The 22,828-nt window shown below is 41.3% G+C and overlaps 1 protein-coding gene across 1 annotated transcript; it reads left to right on the top strand.

Moving 5' to 3' along the window:
• The first annotated feature begins 589 nt into the window (after positions 1 to 589).
• Positions 590 to 15,408, top strand: LOC106570110 (uncharacterized). The gene is made up of 3 exons (XM_014142122.3): positions 590 to 883; positions 10,147 to 10,281; positions 13,359 to 15,408. Exons 1-3 carry the CDS (start codon positions 881 to 883, stop codon positions 13,752 to 13,754), a joined length of 534 nt encoding a protein of 177 aa, XP_013997597.1. The 5' UTR covers positions 590 to 880; the 3' UTR covers positions 13,755 to 15,408.
• The last annotated feature ends 7,420 nt before the right edge of the window (positions 15,409 to 22,828 follow it).

Genomic DNA, 22,828 nt, shown 5'->3' with positions numbered 1-22,828 from the left:
GTCAAAAATAGTGCACTATATGGGGAATAGGGTGCCATTTGGGACACATTCACTGCTATTTTCTCTGGCATGCTCACCAGCATCGCTTATTCTGCTAAGCGATGCTTCACAAGTAAAACATTTCCATTGAAATTTTGATACTGGGCAACTGTAGACTTTGTATCCTAATTAATCACAGCAAGGTGCCAGTGTGGGTGTGACTGATGACAAATGACTGTGTCAACTCTGACAAACAATGACACACACTGATACAGCATGAAACACTCCCTCAGGGTGTGTGTGTCGACATGCATTTTACTGGTGTGGTCCTGGAGTGGTCTGGGTATGCTCCTGAGGCAGTTGCCACTCCCATGAGCCTGGGTGTATGAGGGGGGTAAAGATTACTACTGTCCAAACATACAGCAGCCTAAGGCTAAACTTGTGTTAATTTAATAAAATGCAGCTGGAAGTTAATTTTGGATATAAAGGGTTAAAAGCAACTCAAACCTCAATGTCTCCTCTACACAGCCTTCTATGAATTCGAATTATTGGCGTGGAACAATTCAAATCACACATGACATAAACTAGCACCACATACCAAAGATAATTGAACAAAGAGGAATTAGGTTCCAAGGTTGTGATACACATTTCTACCCCTCATAAAAAAAAGTGTCTTATCTTTTCCACATTCCCCTTTATTTGTCGCACTCTCCCAGGTACACGCCCTTTGCCTTGTCAGGGAAAAAAGTTGAAGAAAAAAATAAATCACGGAAGAGATTATGCAGCGCTAGTTTGGCAAGTTTCTTTTGTGGTCTCAAAGCAGCGGAGATAGACGGAAAAGAAGAAAAACAAACACAAAGTTGGGCACATTTGATCTGTTCGCTTGTCCTGTAGGAAGTATATGGTGAGTTATATATTTTGTCCATACTTTATTGAAAAGGTTTTGCACTGTAAACTTGCTTAATTCATAACGCGTATGCCACGTTTTAGATTCACCCTTGCAGGAACTTTCTATACGCGTTCATCAAGGGACAGTGTCAACGACGACGCTTTTGGAGACTCCAAGAAAGACTCGTTTTTTTTACGTAGAAAGTAGCGGATAACGTTTGAATTCAAAGGGGGAAAAAAACTATTTAACTACATGTTAGTGCATTATTTATCATAAACGCATAGCTGTTCTTGATCAAAATACCTGAGATAAGTCTGCCTCTTTTGTAAACGGATCGATCAGCTGTTATCTAGCCTACCATGAGCCATATGAGCCTGTCTGGTTTGTACAACTGGCATAAAATGTATGGACTATCCGAAAGAACATATAACCTATGGGTAAACCTACACTGTAAAGGGGTTACCGTGATTTTGACAGTAGCTTACAGGCAGCTCGGTGGCAAGTACAATGCTGTTTTTCATATTACAGTACACCCACTAAAGTAAATATAATATCAAAGAAACCACTGGGTAATGACACAAAGTCAAAGGAGAAAAAAAAGAGTAAACGCTCCCATAGTCGGAATGAATTAATAAATAAATTAATGGATGAATGAAATTCATTGAGGGGAAGGGTTTGTATTTCACAGTATTTTACTGTAATTACAAGAGATTGGTGTAAGCAGGTTGGCTGCTAGGTAAGGTGTTTACAAACATTACAGCATATTAATGAATATTTTGTGTTTTTATCACTTGCACTTTCTAGAGGCCTTAGTTTAGGCTTGCAAACTGGCAGTGAACGACTAAAGGGCAAAACAGATCAAAAGGACATGGCAAAATGCTTAACCATTTAAGGTTTAAGGCTTGCTGCCACTTGAATCTGTCCTCTATAAATTTTAAATTGATGTGGCATTATAACCACATATGAGTTAAATTTGTACAGCATTCTCACTCACTGGTGTAACAAATATAGCGTTTTACAAGGCACGCCTCAAAATACGTTAATGAGATAGAAACAACAATATCATGCACCCACTAATGGTCAAGAGTTTTTTTTGCACTCCACAAATATGGTACGGTACTGTGTTCTGTGGGGCGGAATTACAGTACCACAAAAAATACAGCAATTATTTCCCCACCCACAACATTTTCCCACAATGCACCATAATTTACAGTATGCTGCATTAAAATGTTTCAGAGTATTATACCTTTGATAATACAAAAAATGACTGTATCATTTACAGTTTTCCGTTACACTGTATGTGTAAGGGTGATAATACGCATTGCGCCTTGCTCCCGAGTGGCGCAGTGGTCTAAGGCATTGCATCTCAGTGCTAGAGGACTCCCATAGGGCGGCGCACAATTGGCCCAGCGTCGTTAGGGTTTGTCCAGGGTAGGCCGTCATTGTAAATAACAATTTGTTCTTAACTGACTTGCCTAGTTAAATAAAGGTTAAATAAATAAAATAAATTATTGTCATAGTCTACATACTACAACCTATTTCCTAAAAGATCTACAATGATGATAAATGTCCAAAAGTAAAACCTGTGTAAACAACCAGAGCTCAAGGCACTCTTCAACTGGCTCAGCATTCTCATTCTTAGATTGGTGCACCATTGATGTTCAGTAGTATTTTAGTAGACCTATGTGATAAGCTAGAGAGGCACTGCAAACCTGTTCGGTGCAGTATATAGCCACAACCTAACTTGTTCCTCTCTTAATATTTCATGCCACACGAGCGGTAGTATTGCCATTACTCAGAACACATACTGTATCACATTCACCCATTTGGAAACACAACACTCAATCTCCTTTGGGCTCTGGGGTGAAACGGGAAACCTCTGTCTATATTTAATTATTTGCTGAGTAGTTTTTTTGCCTTTTGCTCCAAATAATAGGGATTAGTTGGTGTGTGTCGGAACTGAGGCGGGGTCAGAGCTGTCCTTGTGACATTGGCTAAATAATAGAAGCCATGTTTTCATTAATCAGATTTAGGGAGTGATGCGTCTCGACACATGCTGTCTGGCGACCGTTTGGAGATGAGGTCGGCTGTCACTGACCCTGACCGTGAGAAGGCATAGCCAGGTTGCAGCCAGGCCAGGCCAGGCCACCAAGTAAATAATACATGTAAGAATAGAACAGAAATGGAAATGCAAGAATTGTGACTGTACCAACGCGGTACCAATTTAACTCCTATGTGGATATATCAGCCTGAATTTAAAATTGATTAAATTTAGATTTTTTTTATCACTGGCGTACACACAATACCCCATAATGTGGAATTATTTTATAACAATTATTTTTTTATGAATTAAAAATTAAAAGCTGAAATGACTTGATTCAAGAGAGGCAGGACTAGAAGGCCAGCATCCCGGACTCGCCTCTTCACTGTTGACATTGAGACTGGTGTTCGGCGGGTACTATTTAATGAAGCTGCCAGTTGAGGACTTGTGAGGCATCTGTTTCTCAAACTATAGACACTAATGTACTTGTCCTCTTGCTCAGTTGTGCACCGGGGCCTCCCACTCCCTTCTATTCTGATTAGAGACAGTGCGCTGTTCTGTGAAGGGAGTAGTACACAGCGTTGTACGAGATCTTCAGTTTCTTGGCAATGTCTCGCATGGAATAGCCTTCATTTCTCAGAACAAGAATAGGCTGACGAGTTTCAGAATAAAGTTCTTTGTTTCTGGCCATTTTGAGCCTGTAATCGAACCCACAAATGTTGATGCTCAAGATACTCAACTAGCCTAAAGAAAGACAGTTTTATTGCTTCTTTAATCAGAACAACAGTTTTTTCAGCTGCGCTAACATAATTGCAAAAGGGTTTTCTAATGATCAATTACCCTTTTAAAATGATAAACTTGGATTAGCTAACACAACGTGCCATTGGCACACAGGAGTGATGGTTGCTGATAATGGTCCTCTGTATGCCTATGTAGATATTCCATTACATTTTTATTTCACCTTTATTTAACGAGGTAGGCTAGTTGAGGGAAAGTTCTCATTTGCAACTGCGACCTGGCCAAGAAAGCAAAGCAGTTCGACACATACAACAACAACAGAGTTACACATGGAATAAACAAACATACAATCAATATTACAGTAGAAAAATCTATATACAGCATGTGCAACTGAGGTAGGATAAGAGAGGTAAGGCAATAAATAGGCTATGGTGGCAAATTAATTATACTATAGCAATTAAACACGGGAATGGTAGGATGTGCAGAAGATGAATGTGCAAGTTGAGATACTGGGGTGCAAAGGAGCAAGATAAATAAATACAGTATGGGGATGAGGTAGATTGGATGGGCTATTTACAGATGAGCTATGTACAGGTGCAGTGATCTGTGAGCTGCTCTGACAGCTGGTGCTTAAAGCTAGTGAGGGAGGTAAGAGTCTCCAGCTTCAGATATTTTTGCAGTTCGTTCCAGTCATTGGCAGCGGAGAACTGGAAGGAGAGGCGGCCAAAGGAAGAATTGGCTTTGGGGGTGACCAGTGAGATATACCTGCTGGAGCGCGTGCCACGGGTGGGTGCTGCTATGGTGACCAGTGAGCTGAGATAAGGCGGGGCTTTACCTAGCAGAGACTTGTAGATGACCTGAGCCAGTGGGTTTGGCGACGAGTATGAAGCGAGGGCCAGCCATCAAGAGCATACAGGTCGCAGTGGTGGGTAGTGTATGGGGCTTTGGTGACAAAACGGATGGCACTGTGATAGACTGCATCCAATTTGTTGAGTAGAGTGTTGGAGGTTATTTTGTAAATGACATCGCCGAAGTCGAGGATCGGTAGGATGGTCAGTTTTACAAGGGTATGTTTGGCAGCATGAGTGAAAGATGCTTTGTTGCGAAATTGGAAGCCGATTCTAGATTTAATTTTGGAATGGAGATGTTTAATGTGAGTCTGGAAGGAGAGTTTACAGTCTAACCAGACACCTAGGTATTTGTAGTTGTCCACATATTCTAAGTCAGAACCGTCCAGAGTAGTGATGCTGGACGGGCGGGCAGGTGCGGGTAGCGATCGGTTGAAGAGCATGCATTTAGTTTTACTTGCCTTTAAGAGCAGTTGGAGGCCACGGAAGGAGAGTTGTGTGGCATTGAAGCTCATCTGGAGGTTAGTTAACACAGTGTCCAAAGTAGGGCCAGATGTATACAGAATGGTGTCGTCTGCATAGAGGTGGATCAAAGAATCACCAGCAGCGAGAGCGACATCATTGATGTATACAGAGAAGAGAGTCGGCCCGAGAATTGAACCCTGTGGCACCCCATAGAGACTGCCAGAGGTCCAGACAACAGGCCCTCCGATTTGACATACTGAACTCTATCGGAGAAGTAGTTGGTGAACCAAGCAAGGCAATCATTTGAAAAACCAAGGCTGTTGAGTCTGCCAATAAGAATGTGGTGATTGACAGAGTCGAAAGCCTTGGCCAGGTTGATGAATATGGCTGCACAGTAATGTCTCTTATCGATGGCGGTTATGATATTGTTTAGGACCTTGAGCGTGCCTGACGTGCACCCATGACCAGCTCTGAAACCAGATTGCATAGCGGAGAAGGTACGGTGAGATTCGAAATGGTCGGTGATCTGTTTGTTAACTTGGCTTTCGAAGACTTTAGAAAGGTAGGGTAGGATATATATAGGTTTGTCGCAGTTTGGGTCTAGAGTGTGACCGCAGCAGCTTTAAAATCTTTAGGGATCTCAGACGATACGAAAGAGAGGTTGAACAGACTAGTAATAAGGGTTGCAACAATTCGACGGATAATTTTAGAAAGATAGGTTCTAGATTGTCTTGCCTGGCTGATTTGTAGTGATCCAGATTTTGCAGCTCTTTCAGAACATCAGCTATCTGGATTTGGGTGAAGGAGAAGTGGGGGAGGTTTGGGCACGTTGCTGTGGTGAGCGCAGGGCTGGGCCAGGTGGAAAGAATGGCTAGCCGTCTAAAAATGCTTATTGAAATTCTAAATTATTGTGGATTTATCGGTAGTGACATCGTTTCCTAGCCTCAGTGCAGTGGGCAGCTGGGAGAAGGTGTTCTTATTCTCCATGGACTTTACAGTGTCCCAGAATGTTTTTGAGTTTGTACTACAGGATGCAAATTTCTGTTTGAAAAAAGCTAGCCTTAGCTTTCCTAACTGCCTGTGTATATTGGTTCCTAACTTCCCTGAAAAATTGCATATCACTGGGGCTGTTCGATGCTAATGCAGAACGCCACAGGATGTTTTTGTGCTGGTCAAGTCAGACAGGTCTGGAGTGAACCAAGGGCTATATCTGTTCCTAGTTCTACATTTTGGAGCATGCTTATTTAAGATGGTGAGGAAGGCACTTTTAAAGAATAACCAGGCATCCTCTACTGACGGGATGAGGTCAATGTCATTCCAGGATACCCCAGCCAGGTCGATTAGAAACGCCTGTTTGCCGAAGTGTTTTAGGGAGTGTTTGACAGTGATGAGGGGTGGTCGTTTGACCCCAGACCCATTACAGATGCAGGCAATGAGGCAGTGATCGTTGAGATCTTGGTTGAAAACAGCAGAAGTGTATTTGGAGGGCGAGTTAGTTAGGATGATATCTATGAAGGTGCCCGTGTTTACGGATTTGGGGTTGTATCTGGTAGGTTCATTGATCATTTGTGTGAGATTGAGGGCATCAAGCTTAGATTGTAGGATGGCCGGGGTGTTAAGCATGTCCCAGTTTAGGTCACCTAGCAGCACGAGCTCAGAAGGTAGATGGGGGGCAATCAATTCACATATGGTGTCCAGGGTACAGCTGGGGGCAGAGGGTGGTCTATAGCAAGCGGCAACGGTGAGAGACTTGTTTCTGGAAAGGTGCATTTTTAGAAGTAGAAGCTCGAATTGTTTTGGTACAGACCTGGATAGTAAGACAGAACTCTGCAGGCTATCTCTGCAGTAGATTGCAACACTGCCTCCTTTGCCAGTTCTATCTTGGCGGAAAATGTTATAGTTGGGGATGGAAATTTCAGGGTTTTTGGTTGTTTTCCTAAGCCAGGATTCAGACACGGCTAAGACATCCGGGTTGGCAGAATGTGCTAAAGCAGTGAATAAAGCGAACTTAGGGAGTAGGCTTCTAATGTTAACATGCATGAAACCAAGGCTTTTACGGTTACAGAAGTCAACAAATGAGAGCACCTGGGGAGTAGGAGTGGAGCTAGGCACTGCAGGTCCTGGATTAACCTCTACATCACCAGAGGAGAAGATGGATAACGGTACGGCTAAAGGCTATAAGAACTGGCCGTCTAGCACGTTCGGAACAGAGAGTAAAGGGAGCAGGTTTCTGGGCACGTTAGCATAGATTCAAGGAATAATGTACAGACAAAGGTATGGTAGGAAGAGAGTACATTGGAGGTAAATATAGGAATTGAGTAATGATGAGAGAGATATAGTCTCTAGAGACGTTTAAACCAGGTGATGTCATCGCATATGTGGGAGGTGGAACAACATCGTTGGTTAAGGCATATTGAGCAGGGCTAGAGGCTCTACAGTGAAATAAGACAGTAATCACTAACCAGGACAGTAATGGACAAGGCATATTGATATTAGGGAGAGGCATGCGTAGCCAAGTGATCGTATGGGTCCAGTGAGTGGTTGGGCTGGCTGGGGACACGTCGATTCAGACAGTTAGCAGGCCAAGGCTAGCAGTTAGCAGGCCGGGGCTAGCAAGCTAGCATAAGGGTCTTAGAGGGACGTCGCGATGGGGGAAAGTCTGTTTTTGCCTCCTCGTGCGGTGACGTCGATAGACCAGTCGTGTAATTAGTAGGGTTCCAAGTAGCAGAGGGGTCCAAGTCCAATTGGCAAAATGGGTATAGTGGTCCAAGAAACTGGTCGATGGATCATCTCACAGTCCAATATGCTATAGATAGCTAGCAGGCCGCAGTTAGCAGAATGGGCCTTCAGGAGACGTCGCGCCTGAGGGGCCTGTTGGGATCCTCGGGCAGATTATGTCGGTATTCCAGTCGTGAAGGATCGGCGGGGTTCCGTGCCCCGTACTGGCAATAGAAGGAGTCCGGATATTGTAGCCGAGGAGTTGGCTTCAGGAGTAGCCCAGGAGCCCTAGCCGGGAGATGGGTCTAGCATGGGCTAGCTCCAGGCTAGTTGGTGCTTGCTCCGGGACGGAAACATTACCCAGGAGTAGTCAACCCAGGTTGCGGTTAGCTAGCTGCCATGATCCAGATGAAAAGGTTCAGAGTTTGCGGTACGAATCCGGGGATATGGAGAGAAAAATAGGTCCGGTATGCTCTGGTTTGAAACGCGTTGTACGAACTGGCAAGAGCTTTCCAAGCTAAAGGTTAGCTGACTGATAGCTGGTAGCTAGTTAGCTAGCTAGCTTCAGTTGAGGTGTTCCAGTTCGGAGGTAAATTGAAATACTTTAGAAAAAAACCCAGATCCACACCACATTGGGTGAGGCGGGTTGCAGGAGAGTATTTTGAAGTTGAGGTTTAGGAAAAAATATTAAAACGAATGCGAAGAAAAAGATTTTAATAGATATATACATGGGACAAGACAAAGACGTCTGACTGCTACGCCATCTTGGAAATGCAAGAAAATCAGCCATTTCCAGCTACAATAGTCATTTACAACATTAACAATGTCTACACTGTATTTCTGATCACTTTGATGTTATTTTAATGGACAAAAAATTTGCTTTTCTTTCAAAAACAAAGACATTTCTAAGTGACCCCAAACTCTAACTTTTGAACAGTTGTGTATGTGTGGTCAGCATGTTAGTAACACAACAAAATGGTTGAGCATTTTGCAATGTCCTTTTGGTCTGTTTTGCACTGTAGTTGCTGTAGTTTGGAAGCCTTTGTTAAAGCCTCTAGAAGTACAAGTGATATAAAACACCAAATATACAATAATATACTGTATTTAACACTTTACCCAGGAGCTAACCTGCTTGCACCAATCCCTTGTATTTACAGGTAAATACTGTGAAATACAAACCCCTCCCCTCAATGAATTGTATTAATTAATTCATATTTTTATTGATTCCGATTATGATAGCAAATACTTTTTTACAGTATAATGCAGTGAATTTTACGTATTGTACTGTGTGTCATTACACTGGACTTGCTCTGATACTGTATTTATAGTTCAGTAAGTGTACTGCAATATGAAATACTGAATTTTACTTGCCACCAAGCTGCCTGTAAGCTACTGTCAAATTCACAGTAATCCCTTTACAGTGTATGCTTTTTCTTGACGGACGTGTGTGTGTGTAGTTTGTGTGCTACATTTAAATACTAAAGTTGACAAACGAGTGAGGTTGGTTCATTAAACGAGCAAACATCTCTCTCCACTGCTTTGGGGCAAACTAGTGTGGCCTGTAAATTCTTATCCTGTTTAAGTGATCTCCTCTGACAGAAAGGAATGGAATTCCTGCATGGATATGTCACCCACTGGTATGCATTGTATTTTGTGCTCAGTGTGAGGGCCATCTTACACATACAGCTGTCTATTGTGATTAATAGGACACATCACGCATATCTCATTCAATCAGTCCAACACTCACGGCTATATTACATACATACCGGATTACTCACATATAAAGGCGCATACAGCACACACTAGCACGCATGCACGCACACATACAAACATATTCACTATGTAAAATGTATGTCCCTCAAAAAAAATCATACTTTTTTTCTGGTCACATGAGAGTGCGTAAGGGCTGAGGAGGCAACAGAGATAAAGCAAGACAGATAAAGAAAGAGAGACAAAGAAAGAGAGAGACTATAGAGAATGAGATAGAGATCGAAAGGTAGAGTGGCAGGTAATCCCTGAGGTAATCTGAAACCTTGGCCCAATAGTGCTTCAGTAGATCAGATGACCTATCAAAGATCAGAACTTCCATTGCGCATCGCCACTTGTCTTTCAGTCAGACTCTCTCGCCCTCTTAGTTTATCACACTTCGCCTGTCCATTGCATACCTACCCTATTCTACCAAGGAGTTCCAGACACAACGCCTGAAACGACAAGCCTTTGTGTATATCAAGGACATCCACCGTTTCTTTTTCCACTGTGGTGTCCTATCTTTATCTCCTTCAATTAGATTGTAGATTGTCATGGAAAGAATTGTCAAATGTGCATTGCCTGTGTCACTCAATCAATATCTCGCACCATCTCTGTTTTCTCTCTCTCATTCCTTCTTACTTGCTTCCTCTCCCCCCTTTCCCCCAATCATCCTGTTCATCCCTCTCTACCAAACCCTATCCCCCTATCTCCCGGGGCAGCGAGAGACAGCAGTCATGGAGTCAGCCATTCAGACGGTAGTGGGTGTCTTCCTGAAATCAGCCAAAGGGAAGGAGAGTTTGGGAGGGAATGACTTCCAAAAGCTGGTGAAGAGCCAGCTCCACAACATCATGATGGTCAGTCAGACAGCAGCCTCCACACTCACCATGGTTATAAACCAGCTATAAACACTACACCTTTTTGAACTCTTTGATTCAGCTACAGTGCATTTGGAAAGTATTCAGACCCTTTCCCTTTTTCCAAATGTTGTTACGTTACAGCATTATTCTAAAATATGTTAAATCGTTTTTTTCCCCTCATCAATCTACACACAATACCCCATAATGACAAACTGAAAACAGTTTTTTATTTTTATTTTGCAAATGTATTAAAAATAAAAAACAGAAATACCTTATTTACATACGTATTCAACCCTTTGCTATGAGACTCGAAATTGAGCTCAGGTGCATCCTGTTTCTATTGATCATCCTTGAGATGTTTCTACAACTTGATTGGAGTCCACCTGTGGTAAATTCAATTGATTGGACATGATTTGGAGAGGCACACACCTGTCTATATAAGGTCCCACAGTTGACGGTGTATGTCAGAGCAAAAACCAAGCCATGAGGTCGAAGGAGTTGTCCGGTGAACCTTGAGACAGGATTGTGTCGAGGCACAGATCTGGGGAAGGGTACACAAAAATATCTGCAGCATTGAAGGTCCTCAAGAACACAGTTAGCTTTCATCATTCTTAAATAGAAGAAGTTTGGAACCACCAAGACTCTACCTAGAGCTGGCCAAATGGCCAAACTGAGCAATCCGGGGAGAAGGGCCTTGGTCAGGGAGGTGACCAAGAACCTAATGGTCACTTTGATAGAGCTCCAGAGTTCCAACGTGGAGATGGGAGAACCTTCCAGAAGGACAACCATCTCTGCAGCACTTCAGCAAATCAGGCCTTCATGGTAGAGTGGCAACACAGAAGCCACTCCTCAGTAAAAGGCACATGACAGCCTGCTTGGAGTTTGCCAAAAGTCACCTAAAGGACCCTCAGACCATGAGAAACAAGATTCACTGGTCTGATGAAACAAAGATTGAACTCTTAAGCCTGAATGTCAAGCGTCACATCTGGAGTAAACCTGGCACCATCCCTACGGTGAAGCATGGTGGTGGCAGCATCATGCCGTGGGGATGTTTTTCAGTGGCAGGGACTGGAGGACTGGTCAGGATTGAGGGAAAGATGAACGGAGCAAAGTACAGAAAGCTCCTTGTTGAAAACCTGCTCCAGAGTGCTCAGGAGCTCAGACTGGGGCGAAAGTTCAGCTTCCAACAGGACAATGACCCTAAGCACACAGACAAGACAACGCAGGAGTGGCTTCGGGACAAGTCTCTGAATATCCTTGAGTGGCCCGGCCAAAGCCCGGACCTGAACCCAATCGAACATCTCTGGAAATACCTAAAAATAGCTGTGCAGCAACGCTCCACATCCAACCGGACAGAGCTTGAGAGGATCTGCAGAGAAGAATGGGAGAAACTCCCCAAATACAGGGGTGCCAAGCTTGTACCGTCAAACCTAAGAAGATTCAAGGCTGTAATCGCTGCCAAAGGTGCTTCAACAAAGTACTGAGTAAAGGGTCTGAATACTTATGTAAATGTAAAATTTCAGTTTCTTATTGATACATTTTACAAATAAATCTAAAACCTGTTTTTGCTTTGTCATTATGGGGTATTGTGTGTAGATTGATGAGTAAAAACAAAACAATTGAATCAATTTTAGAATAAGGCTGTAATGTAACAAAATGTGGAAAAAGTCAAGGGGTCTGAATACTTTCCAAATGCACTGTATAGTTGTTAAGATTAAAATCACTTGTTTCGTCAATTTTACTCAAGGTCCAACCGGAATGTCATTTCCGCTTTATCCCAACCCCTCCAAAAGATACACATACAGTGGGGTTCAAAATTATTGACACCCTTGATAAAGATGAGCAATAATGCCTGTATAAAATAAATCATTAAAATGCTAAAAAAAGGGGAATTATATTATTTTATACTAATTCAATTACTCAGAGAAAGATATTTTGTTTAATATTTTTGTATAAGTAATACAAACAAATCTCAAAAAGGTAGGGGTCCAAATAATTGACACCCCTAAAGATTCTTAGAAATGAAGTAGTCAAAAGTATAGTATTTGGTCCCATATTCCTAGCATGCAATGACTACATCAAGTTTGCGACTTGTTGGATGCATTTGCAGTTAGTTTTGGTTATGTTTCAGATTATTTGTGTCCAATAGAAATGAATTATAAATAATGTATTGTGTCATTTTGGAGTCACGTTTATTATAAATAAGAACAGAATACGTTTCTAAACACTTCTACATTAATGTGGATGCTACCATGATTACGGATAATCCTGAATGAATGGTGAGTAATGATACGTGAGAAAGTTACAGAGGGTCAAAGATCATACCCCAAAGAAATGCTAACCTCTCACCATTAAAAAATAAGAGGGAAGGTTAGCATGGTTAGGGGTGACAATAATTTTGACCCCTACCTTTTTGAGAGAAAAAAGTATTTATTGTTAACAAAATCTATTTTCTGAGCAATTTAATTAGTATAATATAATTTCCCAATTTTTTTGAGCGTTCAATATAGCTCAGTATTTGAATTAGTTATTTTATATATTATTGCTCATATTTATCAAGTGTGTCAATACATTTGGACACCACTGTTCATATACAGGTTGGAGCAGGGAGCTGTCATACTGGGTGCCCTGTAGCAGTTGTGGGAGTTTAAGTACCCTGCTCAAGGGCACAACAGCAGGCAACGGTGTCTAGGATTTAATACCAGCAACCCTCTGGTTGCCAGCTCACTTCCCACCAGATTTTCCCGTGAGACCTGGGATACAAACTGGCAACCCTTGCTGGCTTATTTCTCTAACCGCTTGGCTGCCTGCTGCACTAGTAAGATAATGAAGGCTTCTTGGTAATGGCTAGTGTATGGCATAGGAGACACTACAGACCAACATATAAAATAGGGTGTGTTGCACCAACATGGATTAACTCTTAAACTTGGTTAAATCAAGGTCTATCTATTAATCAGGCTGCACAAAACAGTACTGTATTTTGAGATGTAAGGGGTCAGTTACTACAGAGGTCACCTTTGCTGGCGTCACCTTTGAGTCACGTCTGCCCGTCTCTGTATCTACTCTGTACCCAGGACACAGACAGCTCCGAGGCGGTGAAGAAAATGCAACAGGGCCTGGACGCTAACCAGGACGGTAAAGTCAACTTCGAGGAGTACATGAAGCTGGTGGGCTACCTAGCAACCTCCCTGAGCGTGCAATGCACCGCTGCCGTGGAGACGCCAGCTGAGAGTGCGGCCGCCACAACAGAGACCAAGAATGCACCAGCACCAGCAGCAACAGAGGTAAAGGAAGAGAAGGCAGAAGCCGAGGCACAGCCAGAGGAGGCACAGGCAGAGCCAGAGACAGCCACAGCTGTAGAGGCACCAGCAGAGGCAGCTGTAGAGGCAGAAAAGGTGGAAGAGGCGAAAAAGGTGGAGGAGCCAGCACCAGCAGCAACCGAGGAGGAGAAGACAAAGGAGGCCTCATAGGAGTTTACAACCGGTCCAGTCCGGACATTACAATACACACCAACACCAAACTGATAGACACCTCACTACCCTAATACAAACTACAGTACACTATACAATCCACCTTTCAAACAGGAGTGCTAATACCATAATAATAATAATAATAATAATAATACCGTGTAGTACAGTATATGTTGCAACACTACAATAGCATATTCATTTTCCTACACACATACATAAACCCAGTATTTGGTACTAAAATAAACTACACTACAATTACTTACATTGCAGCAGTACATGACGTTATATATTGATAAACTTCCCACTATATAGCACACTATACTTTATTAAATGTATATATAACTCATTCTGCCATTCATTGATGTGAAATTTTGACACCCTTTGAAATTGACACATTTCCACACCTGTAGATCTGATTGATTTTGATATACACTGACACACATGCAATAGTAAATGTTTTTATATTTGCATTCCTTCTTTCTCCCTTTGCCCATCTACAATGACGCAATGCAACACTATACTACAGTACATTCCACAATGTACAGTCAAGTCAGGCCATCTCAAGTTGTTCTTCTGAGAAGCTTGTTTGGCTTAATGGCTTTGCATGATGCAAGCAAGCACTGATGCATGGTTGCATGACATTTGCTACACATCAAATTCTCTAGTGTTAAATTAACACTGACAGTGTTAAATCAACACAGATAGCGTTCAATTTAACACAGGTCCAGTGTCTATACAGATCCACACTTTTCAGTGTTAAATTAACACACTGCTCAGTGTAAAGCCTTATTTACATATTTCCCAGAGGGCCTTGCCTTTCGAGTGAAGTTTAGAGTTACCACCCATGCCTGTATTTGTTAGTGACAGAGACATCGTTGTTGTAGTCATTCATTTCCAGTCCTGTGGCCTCCACCAAGTGAGATCCTAAGCGAATACATTATCATACAGTTTTTATTATGTAACACAATATATCATGTATTTCGTAAGGCCTTTTACCATTAAACAGTGACCTGAAACTCATGGTTTACAGGCCACATCAGGCCTGCAAGTCACATTGTGCTGGCTTGCAAAGCAATGTGTAATTTCTATTGGAATCCAGCCAGAGTGGGGATATTAAACGTTAAGAATTTTTATTGACCCTCATCCTGCATTCAGAACAACTGCTGGGTTGAAAAGAGTAAGATATAAGACCACCTTAACCATCTTAACTGGAACAACCATTTCAGTAATGGTGCGGAAGTCCAAGTACCAGATTGGATTAGTTTATAAAAATGTATGTTAGTTATATTTGAGAAGAATAAGATTAATGAATGAATCAATGTACATGTACATAGATATTGAAACAATTCTAAAAATCTGCCTGCAGTAGAGCATTCTGGGAAATATGATAATGATGGGCGTGGTTTTGGTTTAATACTGGTTATTAACACCAACACTGGGATTATTTTACACCAATGAGTGTTAATTTAACAATTACAGAGCGAATTTAACACATGCCTTAACATTAGAAATGTTACATTGACCAATTTGCTTTGCGAGATTGTCTAAGTGCTCTCTCTCTCTTTTCTTCCCCTGCAACTCTGTCATTGAAATGAAGCTCTGACATGGCATGACATGACAATAAACAAATTGTGTTGCTAGGGTTCTTTGTTCAGACTAGTCTCTCTCTGTCTCTTTCTTTGCTTCGTCTATCTCATTTCCTGGAAAATCCAAGCAGGGCAGCATCTGGAGTTTATGGACTCCTCTCCACTACTAGCTAGCCAATAGCCATGGATTTGGAGCTGGAAGATCAGGTGTGGTGTGTCCTAATAATGGCCTAGTAAATAATTGAGGGCCCAGGATGGAATCAACACCAGAACCCTTGCCAGGATCCTTGCAGCCCCAAGGGAGCCCAAAATAGCCCTTAAGCAGCAGGCCGCTGACCGGGGAGGCCACTAGGGGCCCTTGATATGGGTCGCGAGCCGTTTCTCCATGAAACCCAATCCACCAGGACCAGAACCAAGAGGAAAGGAAAACGAAACAGACACCCAAACTTGAAGAAAATGGGCTCTTATAGCCTGTTGGAAACGTTACACCTGATGTGAAAAGTCACAACAGAAACTTGACCCTTGTATAGGTATTGTGTTGGTATTGTTTCTACACTCTTAGAAAGAAAGTTGCTATCTAGAACCAAAAGCATTCTTCCGCTGTCCCCACAGGAGAACCCTTCGAAGAACTATTTTTGGGTTCCATGTAGAACCCTTTCCACAGAGGGCCAAAAGGGTTCTATCTGGAACCAAAAAGGATTATCCTATGGGGACAGCTGAAGAACCCTTTTTTCAAGTGTATTTTTTGTTGTTTTCCTCCTGGTTCCACAACCATCAGGTTTGCTGGTCACACCCCTGTTCTCTGTGTTGAGAGACCCTGTTTGACCTGAACTTACATCCCGGTGCTTAAAACCATTGACTTAGCCATGGCTTAAAACCATTGACTTAACCATAGTGGGCACACCCTTGGACAAAACCAACACAAGAGTTACTTGATTACTGATAGCTATCTGTGACTCATCTGAATTTCCTGAGTTCCAACGAATTTGCCAGACTTCAAATACTATTTTAAATCTTTTAAATGCTGTGAGTGTTTGCTTTAGCCTGCCCAGAGTGCCCGATGGCCGGGGTTTGACGTTTTTGGACTATTCTATTGGTCCATTACACCAGGCAACCTTGGCAAATTATTTCAAATAGTATTTTAACCCAGGTCCGTAAACTGATTTAACACTTAAACCAGTAGTGTTACAGAGAGTACTGTTCAAAGTTTTGGCTTAAAAACATGAAATATACTGAGCCATCAGACATCTGAAAACTATGTAGTGTGATTGTTATCAGCATGTGACTATTTTTTACTATCTAATATTATGTTCATATTACTACCTTTTATTGATAAAACAGCTACTATTATATGATATTATAACTATTATTACTCCAGCCATTCTAATGGCTTGCATTGTATATTATACTCTTTTAGCAAGTATAGTACCAGTCAAGTTTGGACACACCTACTCATTCAAGGGTTTTTCTTAATTTTACTATTTTCCACATTGTAGAATAATAGTGAAGACATCAAAACTATGAAATAACACATATGGATTCATGTAGTAAACAAACAAGTGTTAAACAAATCAAAATATATTTCATATTTGACATTCTTCAAAGTAGCCACCCTTTGCCTTGACAGCTTTGCACACTCTTGGCATTCTCTCAACCAGCTTCATGAGGTAGTCACCTGGAATGCATTTCAATTAACAGGTGTGCCTTGTTAAAAGTTAATTTGTGGAATTGATTTCCTTAATGCGTTTCAGCCAATCAGTTTTGTTGTGACAAGGTAGGCCCTATTTTTGAAGTTTCTTGAAGTGCAGTCGCAAAAACCATCAAGCGCTATGATGAAACTGGCTCTCATGAGGACTGCCACAGGAAAGGATGACCCAGAGTTACCTCTGCTGCAGAGGATAAGTTCATTAGAGTTACCAGCCTCAGAATTTGCAGCCCAAATAAATGCTTCACAGAGTTCAAGTAACAGACACATCTCAACATCAATTGTTCAGATGTCGAATTGCTGCAAAGAAACTACTACTAAAGGACACCAATACGAAGAAGAGACTTGCTTGGGCCAGGAAACACGAGCAATGGACAATAGACCGGTGGAAATCTGTCCTTTGCTATGATGAGTCCAAATTTGAGATTTTTGGTTCCAACTGCCGTCTCTTTGTGAGACACAGAGTAGGTGAACAGATGAGTAGGTGAACAGATGTGTGGTTCCCACCATGAAGCATGGAGAAGGAGGTGTGATGGTGTGGGAGTGCTTTGTTGGTGACACTGTCAGTGATTTATTTAGAATTCAAGTCACACTTAACCAGCATGGCTACCACAGCATTCTGCAGTGACATGCTATCCCATCTGGTTTGCGCTTAGTGGGACTATCATTTGTTTTTTAACAGGGTAATGACCCAACACACCTCCAGGCTGTGTAAGGGCTATTTGACCAAGAAGGAGAGTGATGGAGTGCTGCATCAGATGACCTGGCCTCCACAAATCATCTGACCTCAACCCAATTGAGACGGTTTGTAATGAGTTGGACAGAGTGAAGGAAAAGCAGCCAACAAGTGCTCAGCATATGTGGGAACTCTTTCAAGACTGTTGGAAAAGCATTCCAGGTAAAGGGTGGCTACTTTGAAGAATCTTAAATCAAATATATTTTGATTTGTTTAACACTTTTTTGGTTACTGCATGATTCCATATGTGTTATTTCATATTTTTGATGTCTTCACTATTATTCTACAATGTAGAAAATAGTAAAAAAAATAAAACAATTGAATGAGTAAATATGTCCTGAATTGGACCACTAACAATTTTTGGAAGCCTTAAAATTAATCTCCAGTGAAATCTCACTTTTAAAAGCTCATATTCCGTTTAACCCATACTCAAATAATGTTGTTGACTCGTCCTATACTCTTTTTGTGGCCAAAGCATAAATTAGTATTAGAGGCCAAAGCATACATTTACTAATTTAACGTGATGTCAAGTTGGCTTAATTTTTGAGCTGGCCAATCAGCTTCAGCTGCCTGACTAAACTAACCAGAAGGGAGTGCTAGAAAGCTGGCCTTTTTTACAATACATTTTATGAATATTTTTAATGACCGGTTAATACGCCTACACCAATCAAACACAGAAAAGCTGCTTTTTAACTTTTTTTTACCATTTCCTGGAAGGAAAACTGTTTCATTCATATTGTAATTAATTATAGGTCATATTTAACAGAAATCTGGAAACCCTGTACAGTTACTTTAATGGAACACAGGGGTTGTACTGTACAGCCCAAAACTCAGGTTATTTACACCCTAGTAAATATTTGTCAGATAGATACAGACAATTTGATAATTGTAGTTTAATGTTTTTTAAATTGTTCCTTCATTAATAATGCAATCATGGGAAAAATCTCGTGTTGCATCACGCATGAAACCACATTGCACCAATGACCGAGACATGGAGATATACAGTATTGGGAGGTTAAATATACAGTTTTTATTATGACAGGTTGAGCTTCAAACCCTTCGGTGAAATACAGAGGATGTCGAATCTACTAATAAGAATGACATGTAATGAGGTCAAAATGTCGCACCTTGACACTTGTAAAAAGTCTTCCCTTTACTTATCCAAGCATTTTACTACACTCTTGCTATTCTCTTACTACGCTGCATTGCTTGCACGATTCATTTAAACTAAGGAAAGCAAAGGCTCATCTGGCATTCTTTACTCATCCGAGCATGCTTTTTTTTCAACTAAACCGAGTTAAAGAGCATATTTTGTACTGTAATATTATTTGCTGAGGAAACCAATGTATTTTACAGTAATGCACAACGACATTACTTTACAGTTGTCCTATCTCGACTATGTGAAAAACCATGCCACTCACTAGCAGTTAGCATCATGCTAACATCTCCTGCTAATGCTACAGAATGAACATAGGCCTCATCCACTAGCACAGTGTACTGCATGCATGAGCTAGCTGTGTACCCTCCTGCAGTTCCCCACAGTCTAAACATCAACACTATGCACACCTGTGTTAGAATTGTGTCCACTCAAGGATGATGAAACTATGACACTCTGTACCTAAATGCAGGTAGGCTGACACTATAGCTTGATAGACAATGTGACCTATCACACTGTGCCCTACCCCAGTGTATTCTAAGAACTCTGCTATGTACCAGGGTTGGGTTCCATTCCAACTCAGCCAATTCAGTAGATTAATTAAAAAATCCTCACCAAAAATAAACAGCAATTCTGTGAATTGGCTTATTAACATCAAATTAACCCCAAATCTGATTTGTACAGGATACACAGATGCACATTTTCTTTTCTGTTTCCAGGTCTCTTTTCCAGTGGTATACTATACTAAATAGATATAAGTAGTGTTCACAGGTAGACCACCCACCACATGACATGCTGTTGCACACAAGCTCTATCACAGAGCCACTGCCATGCTCACCAAAAGCTATAATAAATGAACCACTATGCCAATGTTACACCTTCACAACCAATGCTGTATCATTTTCGCTAAGCTACGCAAATAGTATTTACAGTATGTAACCACTGTGTAACGGCCCATAATAAAATAAAATACTTTGACGCAAAGTTGTTGTCTGATCTGTCCTGAAGCTACTGTTGTGTGCTGAGGTCAAGCACTCTGTCTGTATGTGTGAGCACCTGAGAAGAAAGGGAGGGGGAGAGGAAAGAGTGAGAGAGAAATAGAAGCAGGTATGGTGGTACGTAGGTGGGAGAAGGGAAGAAGAAGGACGAGGGGACAGGTGATATTTAAGCCGCTGTCCACTCTCTCCTCATCTTTCTCATCCATCTTTCCTTGGCTCTCTCTCTCATCTCTCTCTCCCTCCCTCTTCACCAAAGACAAAGGAGGCCCTCCATCAGCACTAAGGTAAGATTGACAGTTTAGAGGAAAGTTGTGCCCTTCTCCTTATTTCTTCTCTGTAACTGATAACTGTTTTCTGGGATCAGCTTTACCCATGTTTTTATATATGTGCCTTATTGCGAATAGTGAAACACTTTTTCACAGTGAGATACCCAGGCGAGCACCTTGGTATCCAGAGCAATAAAACTTATGGGCCGATAATTTGAGCCCATCACCTCAAACTACAATTGGTTTGCCTGTTGTAAAGGAGGTTTAAAATGTTTAAGTTGGACAGACCAAAACCTGTGAAGAAAATTGTTTTTTCTATATAATGCTCGAAGAGTCAGTTAACTTGTACCATCAATGCTAATATATGAAATATCTTAATTTTAAGACAATCTATGTAATATAATACAAAAATCCCCCATCGAAATCGATCAGTTTTTTTGCATGGGCTGCGTCTCAATCTTCCACATCCGTCTTTGTCAGCCTTCTTCACCTGTGGTGTTTAGACCATCAGACTTCCCGAAAATCGGTCTTCTCACGAAAACATCTGTAGAGTCCGAAACGGTTCGGCCTACAAACTAATACCACTCTATGGAAAGTTAAGACTCTCACAAACACAATGGTGTTCTCCGTTTTGCTCTACGAGTGTCATGGGACTGGTCTAAAGGTAACTCCATACTGGTTAAAAAATGGATGGAAGTATGGAGGTAGTTTTGTGCCAACAACAAAAAAGAAGTTAAATATGTTTCCAAAAAACAAAAGCTTTCTTACATCTCCTAGTTAATAGGACAGACACCTCAAAACCTTATTCCTTATGATGTTTTTTTTGACTGTTTTGCCATTTATGAACGTGTTATTCAATGTGTTTCTATGGGCTGGACTGATAGTAAAGGCCAAATTCTATATTTTTCAAATCATTTGTAAAAAATGTTTTTATACCGCCCAGAATTCAAAATCAAATAGCTAAGTGATCCATGGTGTAACCATCTTAAAACAATTCCATATGTTATCTTAGGACAGAGGTCTCCAACAGGTCGATCGCAAGCTACCAGTATCTCGCAGGCCACCTCTGAGTTGCTCACCAAACAATTCTGAAAGTACATGCAATTTTCACATTCCACCCAAACTGTCATAAACAACTCTCACAAGTATCAGACGCTGCAAGCTCCAGGCTACTATCTAATCAAAGCAACATTGACATTATCCCACCCCTGGTTAGCCACTATTGGCTTAAAAAGCTACACCAAACACAATATCTGCCAATTAATTTCCAGCAATATTGCCCCGTCTGTCTGTGTGGTGCGCACATTTGTCTATTACTCAGTGTGTAGCCAGTTGATGTGATAACCATCTTGTGGGTTGACATAAATACTTTCCCCCAAACCTTCTCAATTAAATGTTAACTGCAAAGTAGGCTTACCTTGCAGAAGTATATCAGGAGGAAGTATATCATTTGTATCTATTATTTGCAAACTTTGCCATGAAATGAGCAGCAGCAGTACAGAACCATCACCGGACCGGCACATTAGAAGGCACATTCCTCACTTGCTAGACACTCAATTAAAGGGCCAGATTGTTTTGTTTTTCTCGAGATCAAAACCAAAAATGGACTTCTGATGTGATTTAAACATTGACATGGACTCAATTTCATTGTTTCATTATGAACAATTGTAATTTTAAGAGTGATCTTCTTAAGTGATAATGCCCGAGAAGCCGATGTTTGGAGGATATATTGGCACGGGTCATCTCGGGCCGGCAAACCATGCCAATATATCCTCCGAACACCGGCTTCAAGGGCATTTTCACTTTTATACAACGAGTTACTAACATATTCAAATAATGATTGACATATTTTCATTAAAAACGTTATTTGGATTAATTTATTCATACTATTTCATCCTTCCACAAGATATAGTCCCAACCCAAATCTAGGGTTGCTACCCAAGCCGGCTGGTCGTTTGTTCTATTGGTTCTGTTGCCAGAGACGTGACCCAGTCGTTCGTTCTAAATGTTCGATTGCCATACTGGCTGGCAACGTTCTTATCCCTTGCTTGCTAGCTAGCCAACTACGGCTAACTTACAGTCACGTCAAACGTCAAAAAGAATAACAGTAGCTGCATTTGCATTTGTTTAAGCTGTTTTCTAGTGACTTTTATTTGGATGCATCCGTACACAATGAGCTAATGAGGCGCGATTTCGCCTGGCATAGAAAATGTGCTCACTCGTCAGAAGTGACACTGTTGTTCAGAAGAGCTAACCAACAACACAGCTAACACAATCACTTCAAACTGAATCTGGAAAGACTGCAAACTAGCTGCACTTCATTTCATTTGACCTTTTTTCAATTGACATTTCTTTGTATATATGTCCATAAAAATGATGCCAGCTGATTCATGATTTAGATTGGCTGAAAAAAGCTGCCTGCCTGTCTGTCTGTCTCAACCCGACCCCTGACCCCTACACGTTCATTACTAGGGGACAGCTGGAGATCGAATTTGAATATTGCAACAATGTTGCAAATGTCGGAGAGACAGAAGGCAAGATTTATACAAATCTCCGCTGTTAAAAACTAAATGTTATTCTAAAAGAAATGTGAGATAATGTCTAGAAACCTTTTATAGTGGAGATCA

This window comes from Salmo salar, chromosome 14 (genome assembly GCF_965601325.2).
Source record: "Salmo salar chromosome 14, fSalSal1, whole genome shotgun sequence".
NCBI lineage: Eukaryota > Metazoa > Chordata > Actinopteri > Salmoniformes > Salmonidae > Salmo > Salmo salar.
This window is presented reverse-complemented; position numbering and strand designations above follow the sequence as displayed.